At 42.6% G+C, this 13445-nt stretch overlaps 1 protein-coding gene across 12 annotated transcripts in view; it reads right to left on the bottom strand.

Annotated features, from left to right (window-relative positions):
• CNOT1 (CCR4-NOT transcription complex subunit 1) overlaps positions 1-13445 on the bottom strand; it is a 114410-nt gene that overhangs the window by 1098 nt on the left and 99867 nt on the right. For all 12 annotated transcript variants that reach the window (XM_061594120.1, XM_061594114.1, XM_061594119.1 and 9 more), the window contains 7 exons: positions 12061-12178; positions 9507-9608; positions 8056-8229; positions 2766-2915; positions 1415-1595; positions 433-565; positions 45-179 (listed from right to left, as the gene is read on the bottom strand). In XM_061594120.1, the coding sequence (XP_061450104.1) occupies positions 45-179; positions 433-565; positions 1415-1595; positions 2766-2915; positions 8056-8229; positions 9507-9608; positions 12061-12178 (993 nt within the window). The remainder of the gene's footprint in view (positions 1-44; positions 180-432; positions 566-1414; positions 1596-2765; positions 2916-8055; positions 8230-9506; positions 9609-12060; positions 12179-13445) is intronic.

The following is a 13445-nucleotide window of genomic DNA, read 5'->3' as shown; positions in this document are numbered from 1 at the left end:
TTGAGTCCCTAAAATATGCCAAACAACTGTTTAAAATTACTCACTTTTCAATTTCTGGAGCGCAATGAACAAACTCGTGATTCCAAAACTTAAATGCTGGGTTTTTAATCAGCTCGATGAAGGTAATAAGGAGACCCCATGGGTGAGGCCTATTTACAATCAGTCGTTCTAACAGAACTCTATAAAAGAGAAACAGATAGAGGTGTAAGGGTGCCATCACCTGAGACTTTCTACTGCTGCAATTGGGGTAAACAACATTCTTCCCAGTTGACATGCTGGAGAGCACCAGATGACAGTGTATCCACTCTCCCCACTGCCTAGATGAGCAGGGACATGTGACCAACAGAGTTATACAGCCAGCTCCTGAAGCTCCTCTCTGGTTCCTCATCTGCTGTTTGTAAGAACTAGGCAAATCAGGAGTTGATCTCTTACCTGGTGATTTGTTCTTGAATAGCTTCAGTGTTGGCCTCTGCAAATAAGTAAAGCATGGTGCAGCTGAAATAGTGAGTATGACTGTTTGGGTACCGTAACTGATTGGCAATTGCATTCAAGAAGAGGTACCGACCTGGAACAACAAAACATTTGTTAAAAATAGTCAGATTCTCTTATATTCAAAGGACATCATAGCCCTAGTACGGCTAATGTGTTGTTCAGAGGTTTATGTCCAAATGTTGGGAAGGTGAACACAATGGGTGCCGCCAAGGACTTAAGAGTCAGACATAGGACAACTGGATTTAAATAGTCATTCAGATATTTTCTAAATAGTAATGCATAGACCTGTTGGTTTACAAAAGAGGCAGGGACCCTTCTACAGTGGCGGGTAGGATGAGAGGAAAGTGTGGGTACAGCAACTGCTGTGCCACTTGCTGGTATTCATTAGGCTGTACTCCCAAAAGACAACAGGCTTTTACTAACACACACACAACTCTATCCTCCTTCCTGCCTAGGAAGGGGCCACATCACAGTTCAAGGGCACAATCCAGTCTGGCAAACGCAATCAAGGAGGGTGCAAGGCATGGCTGGGGCGGGTGTTGAAGGCTGGACAGAGTGGTCTGGAAAGCCACATTTGACCCTTGGGTCAGAAGTTCCCCACCCCGGATTTACAACTATACTCTTTTCACTACTTAGGAAACATTTTGTAATTTCTAAAATTTAAAACAAAAGATTATCCATGTGGGCTAAATGGCAAGAACTGCTATAGAACTCCAAGTCCTACAATTACCTGCTAATCCCTGAACCCCCGTATCAACTGTAAGGCTAGCACATGATCAATTATGCAGGATTTATGTCTGATCTCACAAGGCTCATTTCCCACATGCACACAGGCTCTTTTCAAAGGCCCAGAGATGAACCTCTTGCATCTGATTCAACATTAGGCTCACTGATGTGACGGACTATCAACTTCCATTTTTACCTTCTGTGTCCAGGTCAACAGCAAGATTCTGGAAAATGTCCATGTGAGCCGAGTGAGTGATGGTGCTCATGGAAGGAGTGCTGCCTTTATTGTGAATGTGTGCAATAGCTTGAGTACCTACATACAGCACCAGGGCATTTATCAGCTGGATATTGTAGCGATTGCCAGGCTCATTTGACACCTAGTGGGATTAAAACAAAGGAGGTGAAATCAACACCTGGGATATATGAGAGAAGAACCCTGGAGAAAATCTATGTGTTTTCATGTGTCTAAACCACAGGATATAATTTGCAAAGAGCCTGCCAAAGCCTTTAAGCTTTAAGCAGGCTGGCTTCTCTTACCTCCTCTGCCATCACTACCACACCCCTATAATATGATTTTACAACTCCCAAATCGGGCAGTATTTTGAGAAAATAAACAATATGGTGAATGACCGCTATTCAGAAACAAACCCACAGCAAAACCAGAATGCTGCTGTCTGGATCAAGTCAAACTGACCCATTCTTAACTGAGGTCTTTCTAAGCAGGTTTGATCTGTGACAGTGGGATTGGAGCTGGGCTCCTTTGCAATGACCAAACTACCTGTGTTTAGACCTGGAATCACCAACATGGCACCTGTGGGCACAGTGGCGCCCTGGAGGGCTTCCCTTGACTCCCATGAAGTCTCTGTGCCTCCTTCATGAGTTGGCAAGGGTGACTGCTTTTCCCCCTTTGAAAAACACACAAAGCAAAAGAAAGTTGGAAGAGTAATACGATTCCGGCTCTGTACTCTTCAAGGCTCAGATTGACACTGGGCTGCTAAGCCTTGAAAAGCATGTAAAGGAGAACAAGGAAGTGGAAAGTGTGAACTGCAGCTGAACAGAAAGCAGAGTAACAGAAAACGGGAGCAAAAGCACCTGGCTAGAGAAATGAAAATGCAGTGCCAAGAACGGTAAGTACTCACACGTATCCAGGAAAACAGCTCATCTTCAAAGTGTTTTTTTCCATGGGAAAAGCCTCAATTTAGTGGTAGTTTTAGGAACTCCATGTAAAATCATGCAAATTCAAGAGGATCCATTTTAATTCTATCGGGTGTGACTTTTACCCACACCTCCACAGAAAAGCTGTGAGGGTGTATAGTGGGCACATTACCCTCCTCCCTAAGGGAGAAGTGACACGGTGTGGTACCTTGGTGCTCAGAGCACTCAAAATTCCAGAGCTGCCAATGCCCCCCCCCCAAGTTGGTGATTCCTGGTTTAGGCGTAAGAACTAAAAACCCATTTTAGTGCAGAAGACACAACAGATGCAGAAGTGCATGTTAGGGTCCACTCCCAGCCCTCTCCCAAATCTGATCTTGTATCGAGTCCCTCACCTGTAAATTGCTGCGCAAGTCAGACAGGAACGTGACTGGAGAACGGGTTTTGAGATAGGAATCCAAATCCTTCTTGAACTGAGATGGCATCACACCAGTGAAATTGGTGAGTATCCGTGGAGCAATATTAATTTCACTCAACATGTCCACCTGCCAACAAAACACAGAACTAGCACCACCTGGAAAAATTCTGGTTACAAGATTCTTTGGGCAGCACACAGTCACATTATTCTTCTGTGAGAAGCATGCAAGATAAAACAACAACCAACAGTCTTACCCATAACTTCTCATTAATGAATGAAAAGGTAAGGTGGTTTTTAATTATTCAACTTGTTTTATTTTCCATTTATTATTTTTAATTTGCTTTCCAGGCTCACAAGTCAGGTGCTTCAACTGTATGCACCAACCTGGTTTAAAGAAATGTTTTATGCCTTTAGCAAAGTTTAACTCCCATGAGTCAGACTGCTTTGGAAAGACACACAGGGTTAATGTGAACAAGGTTTCTAAAGGGTCCAGCAGTGACTACAAGTTTCCCAATTTATAAGAACATTTATAAACTGTCAACTCATAAAAATACAATCACGGTATACAGTTCCCAGAATCAAAGCATGAAGTCTGTGGGGTCCCTGCTCCCCCCAGCTCAGTGGCTCTTAAGCAGGGTGGTGGCAATACCATCTAGTAGTTAGAGCCATGAGTAGAGTTGTTCCACCTCACAAGGTAGGTGCACTCAGAGGGCTATTGTGACAGTCCCACAACCACAGGTTCCCCGCCACTGGTTTAGAGTGCGCTTTTATGCTTTTATAACAGGGAAATGGCAGATATATCTTTCTGCACTCCAGAAGATGCTGGAGACAATTTTTTTCAAATACGGGTGTCTTTCAGCAATTGAGGTGAAAGACCTCAATTTATATTAAAGATGGATGACAAAGAACAGCTCTAAAACTTGACAAATTACCAAGTTAACATGGGGTTAGATGGCACTCTCCAGAGTTCTTAAAAAATAATGTTTACCAGTATAAAGACCCATTTCAATGAAAAACTTTTGTTTTTAAAAGTTAAACAATTTCACATTTCGCAAAATTATGCCACTTATCATTTCAAACAAGTCTACTACCCAGAGAATAGGGGTAGCTAATGTATTACCAATTTTTACAAGGAGAACTCCTTTTACAAGGGCTTTGCCTAAAGCCCATTTCAAGTAATTAGTGTGAAACAATTCAGATTTCTACTAAGAACAAGCTTTGCTGAGGCCAATCAGAATGATCTTGCGTCAGCAGCCTTTTAGTGTTCTGTGAGTGAATAAACAAGAATGTCGATGGGTGCTCTCCCATTTGTCCTCCTTCCCATTCTTTACCAAAAATCTTCAGCCACTCTCTTCTTTGCACCCTCTCCCTGCAATGCCCTGCCATTGACCCTCTCACACAGGCCAGTGTTATGCACAGCTCTTGATATGGTTGACTGGTGCACCATTACTCCACTCCCAGCCACTGAACTCTCTAGCTCCTTCAAAATAATTGCTGGCCTCTCTGTGGCTTCTCTCACAAGTCTCCTCCTTGTTTGAGCGCTGAGTTTTGAGAGAGAGCCTTTTCTTGGCAATGCCTGAGTGGTGTGATGCAGCTTCCACTTCCTGATTACCGATCCAACTGTGCTCACTGGGATATCCAAACACTTGGATATTATTTTGTACCCTTTTCCTAATCTGTGCATTCATATTACATTATCTCTCCTTTCTGTAGAATGCTCTTTGGTCTTCATTTTCCTGCAGATCCACAGCCTGACCAATGATCCTTCAACAGTGGGTTTTTTATCCTGACAGTGTGACAGGTGGAGGCCAATGGTAAGGTAATTGTGTCCTCAATAGGGCAATCTCTTTCATCTGTGTAAACTGGAGCTGGGGCTGCAAGCAACATGTTTCAGTTTTTTTTTGTTTCTTACAAACATTTCCCAACATAAAACCAATGTCATCTCGTAATAATTGACTTTGAGTTTCAGTGTTTCAAAATAAAATATCATACAGAACAAAATGACAATGTACCATTTGTAATTCAGTCATATGAGAGCACTGGTCAGGAGTCTGACTACTTTTGCAAGGCACTGTATGAGTAAATGGCTACAACTTTTCTGGAGATCAAGTATCTGCATCTGACATTGGAAAACTGTTCAGCAACTATCATTTTAGCAATTCCCGCATTGCACTTTGTGTTATCAAGGGAGACAAGGGTGCCATCAATATGGCCAACAGAAGTTAGGAGAGATCCGGATTGGGCTGAAGTGTTCAACTGTGCACTGGAGGCATTAGGGGAAATGCTAGGAGCGCTTTGCAAGGTGGAGCCACCAAGAGCCCTCGTTTTGCCCTGACTCCTAATGGGGGAACCTATGGTCTCCTGGGACTGTTCGTGATCAACGAGAGAAAAACTTCCCTTCACTTTTACTCCTGGCAAGTAAGGAATCCTTAGCAGGGGGCTTCATTAAGGAAGAAGACTTCATTAAAGAAGTGAGGCTGGGTGGTTTTTTGTTCATAAGACCCAAAACCTCTCGGATCCAGCATCTTGGGCAATTCAAGTAATATCGGAGCTGAGCCGATCACTGCATCATGGGCAGGAGAGCCCGGAAGGTCCAATGTGAGATGCTTATCAGCAACGGGGTTGATTTCCGCCTGAATAACCAACTTGGAGCCTTTGGTAGATTGGAATGAAGTGAGTATCTGAGATCTGAGGGAATCCAGTCTCGAAATTATATTCTCTTGAGCTTGAGTGGGTAGGGCTCCAAAAGATCATTTTCTTTCGCAACAAATGACTCGCTCGCCAGTACGGTGTTTAGCGGTTCTGGAGGACGTGGAACAAAAGTTGCGACTTGATCATACTCTGTGTTGATTGGGGCTTCTATCTCATTGTGGACTGATGTAGACGTCTCCTCAAGTGAGGCCACGGCACATGGGGAAGATTTAACCTTGGGAGGAGAAAAGTGGACGTTCCAGTTGGGAAACAGAGGCGTTGGGGGGCTATGTTATCGAAAACTCTTCGTACCCCAATGTTATGGAGACTCAGAGCACCTCTGCAAGCAAGTAATTTCTTGGCTATTTGAGCCTCCTTGAATGATACATTTACTCAGGAAGCAGCACCAAAATTGGGCAAGTAGTTTACATATTCTAAGTCATCCACCACAAGGTTTTTTATAGATACGTTCCTCCAGGAGTTAATTAGGAGGAGTTTGCATTGCAACTGCGAGCTAAAACTTCCAGGTTTAGGAAGATTAGTTAGGACCAGATCTTTGTTGTTAAGAATCAAATTCCAATATTTAACTTTGTGCCCCTTCGCCCCGCCCACAAGCCCCACTGAGGGAATGGGCGGGGTTAAGGTTTCATTTTCAGAGAGAACGTCCAAAGTTAGAAGGGGGGGCAGGTCTGACGGGTCTATTGTAATTTGGTTCAGATCCTGAGTCGCCTCCTTTCTATCAGTGCTAGCCTTCTTTAGGGGCACTTCCTCAAAGCTCTCATTAAGGTGCCCGAACAATTTGCCACATTGCATCTTTTTATATTTTAGAGGCTTTGGATCGTTTATGTTTTTGCTTTTCTTTACTTCTGGATTTTTACTGTTGTTTTTTTTCTTGCGTTCCTTTGCCAGGACTTTAGGGACGCGCGGCCTAACATCGCTGAAACAGGCTGTCGCAGAGACAGTTGCTTTAGTCTTATCCTCGCTAGATTGAGTGGCCAAGCTCTCGTCGGATAATTGAGATAAAATTTTCGTTGTAATTTCAGCAATTGTTATTAGTAGATTATTCCTGTCCAGATACACCTTAATGAGGTCAATTTCCCTCATGATAGAGAGAGGCCACTCGTAGATTAAAGATGGCTGAAGCTGATTTGTAGTCTCCAGAAAAGAACTGGCAGACTTAAATGGTGAGGCGCTAGCTTGGTACGCCAGCTGTACTGTTGGGGCGGAGGATAGGTGCCCATAGGGCTCAGTTGTTGCAACACTGGGTACCCTAGCAAGAGAACTTGGACTCGAGGTCTCTGCTTGAAGAATTTCATAAGCCAAAGATGGAGTGTTGTCTTTCTCCTTTAACTCAGGAGCTATGAATATCCTATCAAGTGACCAGTCATGGCTCAGGTTGAAGTTTGCCTCCATGTTTTTTCCCCGTTGTTTCTCTGTGAAGAACTGAGTAATTTTCGTTTGCAGTTTCAATCTCTGAGAAAGACTATCCTGGGGAAGAGGGGAGATCCCCAGAGCTTTGTAGCCAGTTCTTGTGAGCACCATGCTCTATTCGAGGGACATTGTATATGAGAGACTGAGACTGCTCGTTATTTATTGCGAGGTTAAAGGAGACGCTAGGGGAGGACTGGGGTCCGTCCCAACTCTTATTTTCTTTGCCTGTCTTGGCTTGTGACCTTGGCTATGTTTAGCTCTGCAGTCTATCACTTGCAGACTCCGGCGGCACAAAGAACAGCTGCAGTTATTAATAGCGGCTTTTTAACAGCAGTGCTATAAATCCAGTCATCCAGATATAAGGAAGTTCTTCGCCTACAGGGACTTATAGGGCATAGAAAACTTTAAATGGCCCTCCAGGTCAAGGAAGAAGCTGCTAAAACTCCCCAGAGCAGAGAAATTCTTTGGCTGCACGTATTTGAAAGAAAGGACCAAAGGAAATAAATACTTATCAGAACGGGGAGCTCAGACAAAATGCTGCCGACACCATCCTCCCTCAGCCGGAAGTTCCGCACTTAGGGATATAAAACCTGGACTTAAGGACTTTTCTACCATTTTGCTGTTATCCATATGAAGTCCATGTGGAGGCTGAATGAGCAGCTCATCTGACTGTGTTCTTGCTATCATTTTAGTAAGGTTGCATAAGCAAAACCATACTCCAAAAGAGAGACCAGAACTTGACTACTAAGCCATGACTGCCATGTATGATCAAGGACAGAGGAGTGCTCGTGAACAATGTTGTTCCTCACTCAGGACAATTCAGTGTTATGAACAGCTTGAGCTTCCTTAAGGAAGTCAAGACAGGACAGGACAACTTGGTTTAGGCCAGGGGCAGCCAGTGGGCTGCCCTCCAGATGTTGGACTACAACTCTCATCACCCTTAACCACTGACCCTTAACTGACCTCCTAGCTGGGTCCAATGGGAGCCGAAGTCCAACTTCAGGAAGGCCTCCTGTTGGTTTCCCCTTGTTTAGGCACAGCAGGTCAAATTCATCCTGCCAACATAGTTGTTCATGCAAAATCATCAAAAGATGGTAACTGGTACAAATCTGATCTGCTGGGTCTGTTCCTACTAGATGCATTACCTTAAGATTGGGAGTGAATGGATCTGGAAGTCTCATATTACGTGGGAAGGCACTCAAGATCAGATTCCTTAGCTGAATACAATTTGGAGGAATCACATCGCAGAAACCATAGTGGTAGTCACAGAGGAATTCTGGGAAATCATGTAACAGGACCAGCAGCACACGCAAAGTACCCTATCAAAAAGAAAAAAGGAAGAGGACTAAGCATCTATGCTAAATCTGTACAAAACTTCCCAACCCACCACTCTACATGGTATATAGCTAGAGTACAATGGTTACCCCTGAGGTTAGAAATCCCTGGCTTAAATCTCAACTCAGTAAAAGAGTAGGGTTAAACAGTCTCTTTCCCAAAGTCAGCCCTTCAAATTCTGACATCAGGCAGGCACCTTCACTCTATTCTTCAGCACCTGCTTAAACATGTAGATGTTGATGTGTTTTAATCTTTTTTAGCTTGCAGTTAATTTTAATTATCTTTTACATGTTTACTAACTTGTTTTAACAATTTTAACATAATTTTAATATTTTTGTAAGCAGCTTTATTACAATCAAGTGGTATATAAATTTTGTTAATTAGAGATAATACTTGGTTCTTACATGGTACTTGTAAGAGTTACTAAGAATACAACTTAGGAAGAATTCTATATAAACCTATATATAAATTCTATATATAAAAATATAGTATTACTACTATATAAAAATTAAGATGTAAAATAATGGAACAACTATTGCCTATGTATCTGACTTCCTCATAGTAAACTGAGGTACCTACTCACACCAAATTAGTACAATGATTTATCTAGCCTGAACTGTCGACAGTGCTTAAACTGAGGTCTGAGGCGAGGTCACCTTCCTCCGTCACCCTACTAGAGGTGCTGAGAATGGAATATAAGATTTGAAGATGTGAAGCTCTTTCCAGATCATCACTGAACTGAATCAAATTCTCCTTGTGATCAACTAGCTTGGTACAACTGCCATTCACTAGCCCTAAGTCCTAACTGTATCAGGGCAAGGGCATGCCAGGGCAGTGCATGAAGAAGGGCCCAGGTTCAGTTCCCAGAATCTCCAAATAGGGCTGGACATGTCCCCACTTGAAACCCTGGACAGCTGCTGCCAGTCAGTGGAGACTATACTGGGCTAGATGGACCAATGGCCTGATTTGGTATAATGCAGCCTCCTAGGTGGGGAGAAACTCCCACTGATTTCAGTCGCCATGAAAAACATTCAGAATGTTATTTATTTGATTCATATCCCACCCTTCCTCCCAATAGGAGAATGTTGGAGAGTAATACTTTAAAAGGTACAGAAAGAAACAACTAGAAGAAGCTTTTAAGAAAAAATTGCGAGGAAGGCCAAGACCATTAGCTGCCTAAACACTTGTGCCAGTTTTTAGTTTCAAAGCAGGAATGAGCTACAATTCAATTCTCTTCTGCTCCATTCAAACTTGTATTTACCTTGTACAGAATTTGCATAGGTTTGGCGAGTTCCACATTTCTCAGGAAAGGAGCCAAATATTTAAACAGATCTATCAACAGTTGAGCATACATAGGCCACCCCTAGAAAGAGAAGTAAGAGTAGTGTTATGAGATCTTTGCTAATATTTTTACTATAATGTCTGGCTTGGTTGTCATCTAACACAGGTGAGGTAGAACTAACCATTTAGATATCACAGTGGTACAGTGCACTCTAATTTTTCATCACTTAGACTGAGCCACCTGAAATATTCAATCTATCCAGAAACCAGCCAGCTTTGCACAATAGGGGGCACTGTGTGGGATGAACTCTGGGCTTGAGGGAAATGAAGAATGAGTGAGATTTACTGGAATGAAGCTCCAAGTTTGCAGCTCTAGATAATATCACAAGTAGGAAACAGTTTGAAGCTTGGCAGGTTATGCCAAAAGTCTGTTGAACATCTACAGCTGTTGGAGTAAATTGATTTAAATAATCATTCAAAATAAAAGAGATTCAAATCAAGTTTCTCACTGGTATTTCATGTATGTCCTAAACAATGAGGCTCACGCCTCCCAAAACATGTGAATTGACAAGTACATGACTGATTTCACTTTAATTTCTGTCCATCTCCTATGCTGCATAATCCTTCTATTTTGCCACAGCCTGGAAACAAAGTAGGGGACTTGTTAATTGCAGCCCATGTGCCTCTCCACATCTGTCTTTGTTCAGAGACAATGAACAAGGACCAACATTTTCCAGAAGCAAGGCCTGGTACGTAGTTAATGGATAGAACTGTTTATTTTTGTAGGATTAAAAGGCGATGTCCTTTTTTCATATGGAGATAAATTATTCTTCATTTGAGAACTGAAAAAATTGCACAGTTCAGAAAGTTAAAGTGCATAAAAATGTAAGCAGCTGAGATCACTCAGGCTGGCACAACGGAAAGGAGACCCTCCCAGCAATAATGCCAGATATAATCCCACCGAGGCAGGGGTTAGATCCCAAAAAGTGCCATGATGTATCAAGTTTCTTCCACACACACTATCAAGCTCACAACAATGTACCATATATACCATACTGTGCAATATTTGTAATGCTAAAAGTGAACTTTCCCGATTTTCCATAGAAAAGCAGCCATTGTTTGTTTGCGTGTAATGGTAAATCATGGTTAAGCATGATCTGGGTGAGTCAGAGCCAAGAGTCGGGCTTGTACGCCCTCCCCTCCTGTCTCTCTGTCCCCCACGTAGCCGGAACTGACTGGAGTTTCAGTTAAACAGAACTTGTATTATGTCTGAAATAAGGGTCCTGGTTTAAAACAAACTTTTATAAGTTTCAGCACAAGTCAACTTTAAGCCACAAGTTTGTGTAATTAACCTGGGTTTGTTTTAGTTTAGGGTTATATGCATATAGGGCTGACGGACACAGATTCAGTTTTAAAGGGTTTAAGTGTAAGTTTAACAAGCTATTCAAAAAAGGAGGGGGGATATTAAAAAAGTTAAAATAAGATTTTCAAAATCAATTTTTAATCTATTCTGATAGATTCATGTTTCTGCACCCCTTCAGGTGATAACTGAATCTCTTTGCCCTCTGCAGTCAAGTGATCTTGATAGGCTGGATCACTGGGCTGAAAACGACAGAATGAAATTTAACATGGATATGTGCAAAGTTCTACATACACCTAGGAAAAAGAAACCAAATGCACAGTTATAAGATGGGGGATACTTGGCTCAGCAGTACTACATACAAGCAGGATCTTGGGATTGTTGTTGATTACAAGCTGAACATAAGCAAACAGTGCAATGTAGCTGCAAAAAGGGCAAACACTATTGTAGCCCGCATTAGAAGTATAGTTTCCAAATCACATGAAGTACTAGTTCCTCTCTATTAGGCCCTGGTTAGGCCTCATCTTGAGTACTGCATCCAGTTCCGAACACTGCCCTTTAAGCAGGATGCAGACAAACTGGAACAGGTTCAGAGGAGGGCAACAAGGATGTTCAGGGGACTAGAAACAAAGTCCTGTGAGAAGAAATTGAAGGAACTGGGCATGTTTAGCATCAAGAAGACTGAGGGGAGATAGGATAGCACTCTTCAAGTACTTGAAAGGTTGTCACACAGAGGGAGAGTCAGGATCTCTTCTCAAACAACCCAGAGTGCAGGACACAGAATAATAGGCTCAAGTTGCAGAAAGCCAGATTTTGACTGAACATCAGGAAAAACCTCCTAACTGTTAAGAGTGGTACAACAATGGAATCAATGACCTAGGGAGGGGAGGTGGTGGGTTCTCCAACGTTGGAGGCCTTCAAGAGGCACCTGTCAGGGATGCTTTAAGTTGGATTCCTGCAGCAAGCAGGGGGTTGGATGGCCTTATAAGCTTCTTCCAAATCTACTATTCTATGATTACGAGAATATGGTAAAAGAAACACTGCACCTCAAAAGCAGACATTAGAAATTTAAATGGCATAAAGTCATTTTAGTTCAAGAAAACCTGCAAACCAAGATGCATCTTTATTCCCTTTGGAAGCTTCGTAAGTTACAGAAGAGAAACTGCAGCCACACCTTCTGCTGTGGTGTATGTGCCAGCATTCTTGCAATAAATATCCGATGGGAGATCAATTCTAGCCAAGCATAAACAAAACCTGGAGCTTTTGTAGGTCTCAGGATGTGAAATGTGTTACTGAAATAAAAATACAGAACACAAGCATTGAATCAAAGTTGGTGAAAGCATTGGTAAGGATCTGCACTTTAGGATGGTCTCAGCCTAGATAACAGGTCCATAACTTCACCAAGCGAACAAGCAGGGCCACATCCACCCTTGGCCAACCCTTCAGGGCCACTTGCCAGTAATGGGTGTGGCAACCTCCCATCCGGTCACACAGGCACAGACATGTACCCTCCAGCTAATACATGCAGATCAGATAAAGAGGCTGGGTTATCAGTTCCTTCCTGCTCACCAAACGATCAATCTGAAGACAGAGAGGGGGTCACAATGTGCACCCCTACAAGAACACTAGACCAGGAGGAGAGGTTTAACCCTCTCCTCCCCACCCCAGTGCTATGTCTACTTTCGGGGCCTTGATCTGCCTCCCAGGACAGAGGCAGCCACTCCTAAAAGAAGGAATGTTATATAGGAAGGTTTTGTTTTTAAATCGAGAGCATTTTTCTATGCCACACTATTTTAATGAAGACTATAAATCTGAGCAGCACCATGTTAAAATGTAGAAGCCAGACACTGTCTGGGCAGAATTCCCATTGGTTGGTGGGTGGAGTTTTAATGAGCTTCTGCCAATGGCTCCTGTTCCCCACCAACTCCTCCAAAGCAATCAAACTGCAACTTGTACCATTGTGCTTGATGCAAAAAATGCATGGATTTTTACAGCTATGCAAATAAATGTGTTAATGATTTAAAAGTGCATCAAATCTTTCTCTAAGGAATGATGGTGACCGTGAACCATTCAAATATAGTAAGATATATAACATTTTATCTTAATTATATTATAATCACAGTTTTAATGAAAAGATCCACTAAAGCCTTTCTGAAGAGAAGAAAAACATTTTACTTCCCATAAAGTCACGCTTTTCTAGGTACCCAGAGCAGTCTTCACAACAGGATAGCCCTATCTCTTTGTTGGAAATCAGGATCAATGTCCTGATTGACCCTCCTGACCAGGAGCTCACTCTGACTAAAGCTCTAGCACAGTGATTCCCAGACTCCCCCCCTCTCCTCACAGAAGACTTGAAAATTGGAGAGGATCTTAATGATCTTTCTGCCTGTTTTAGCAATTGTAATGTGCTGGCTAGATGTGGTATGATTTTAATTGTATTTTCACAGAAATACAACGGACCGCTTAAACGCAGCTCAAAGACCACTGGTCCATGGACCAGTTTGAGAACCCCTGCTCCAGAATGTTCTAAATCTAGCTCTGCTAATCCTAATGTGGAAC

The sequence above is a fragment of the Rhineura floridana genome, chromosome 13, assembly GCF_030035675.1.
Source record: "Rhineura floridana isolate rRhiFlo1 chromosome 13, rRhiFlo1.hap2, whole genome shotgun sequence".
NCBI classification, from domain to species: Eukaryota; Metazoa; Chordata; class Lepidosauria; order Squamata; family Rhineuridae; genus Rhineura; species Rhineura floridana.
Note: the sequence above shows the minus strand (reverse complement) of the source record. Positions and strands in the feature narration are given on the sequence as shown.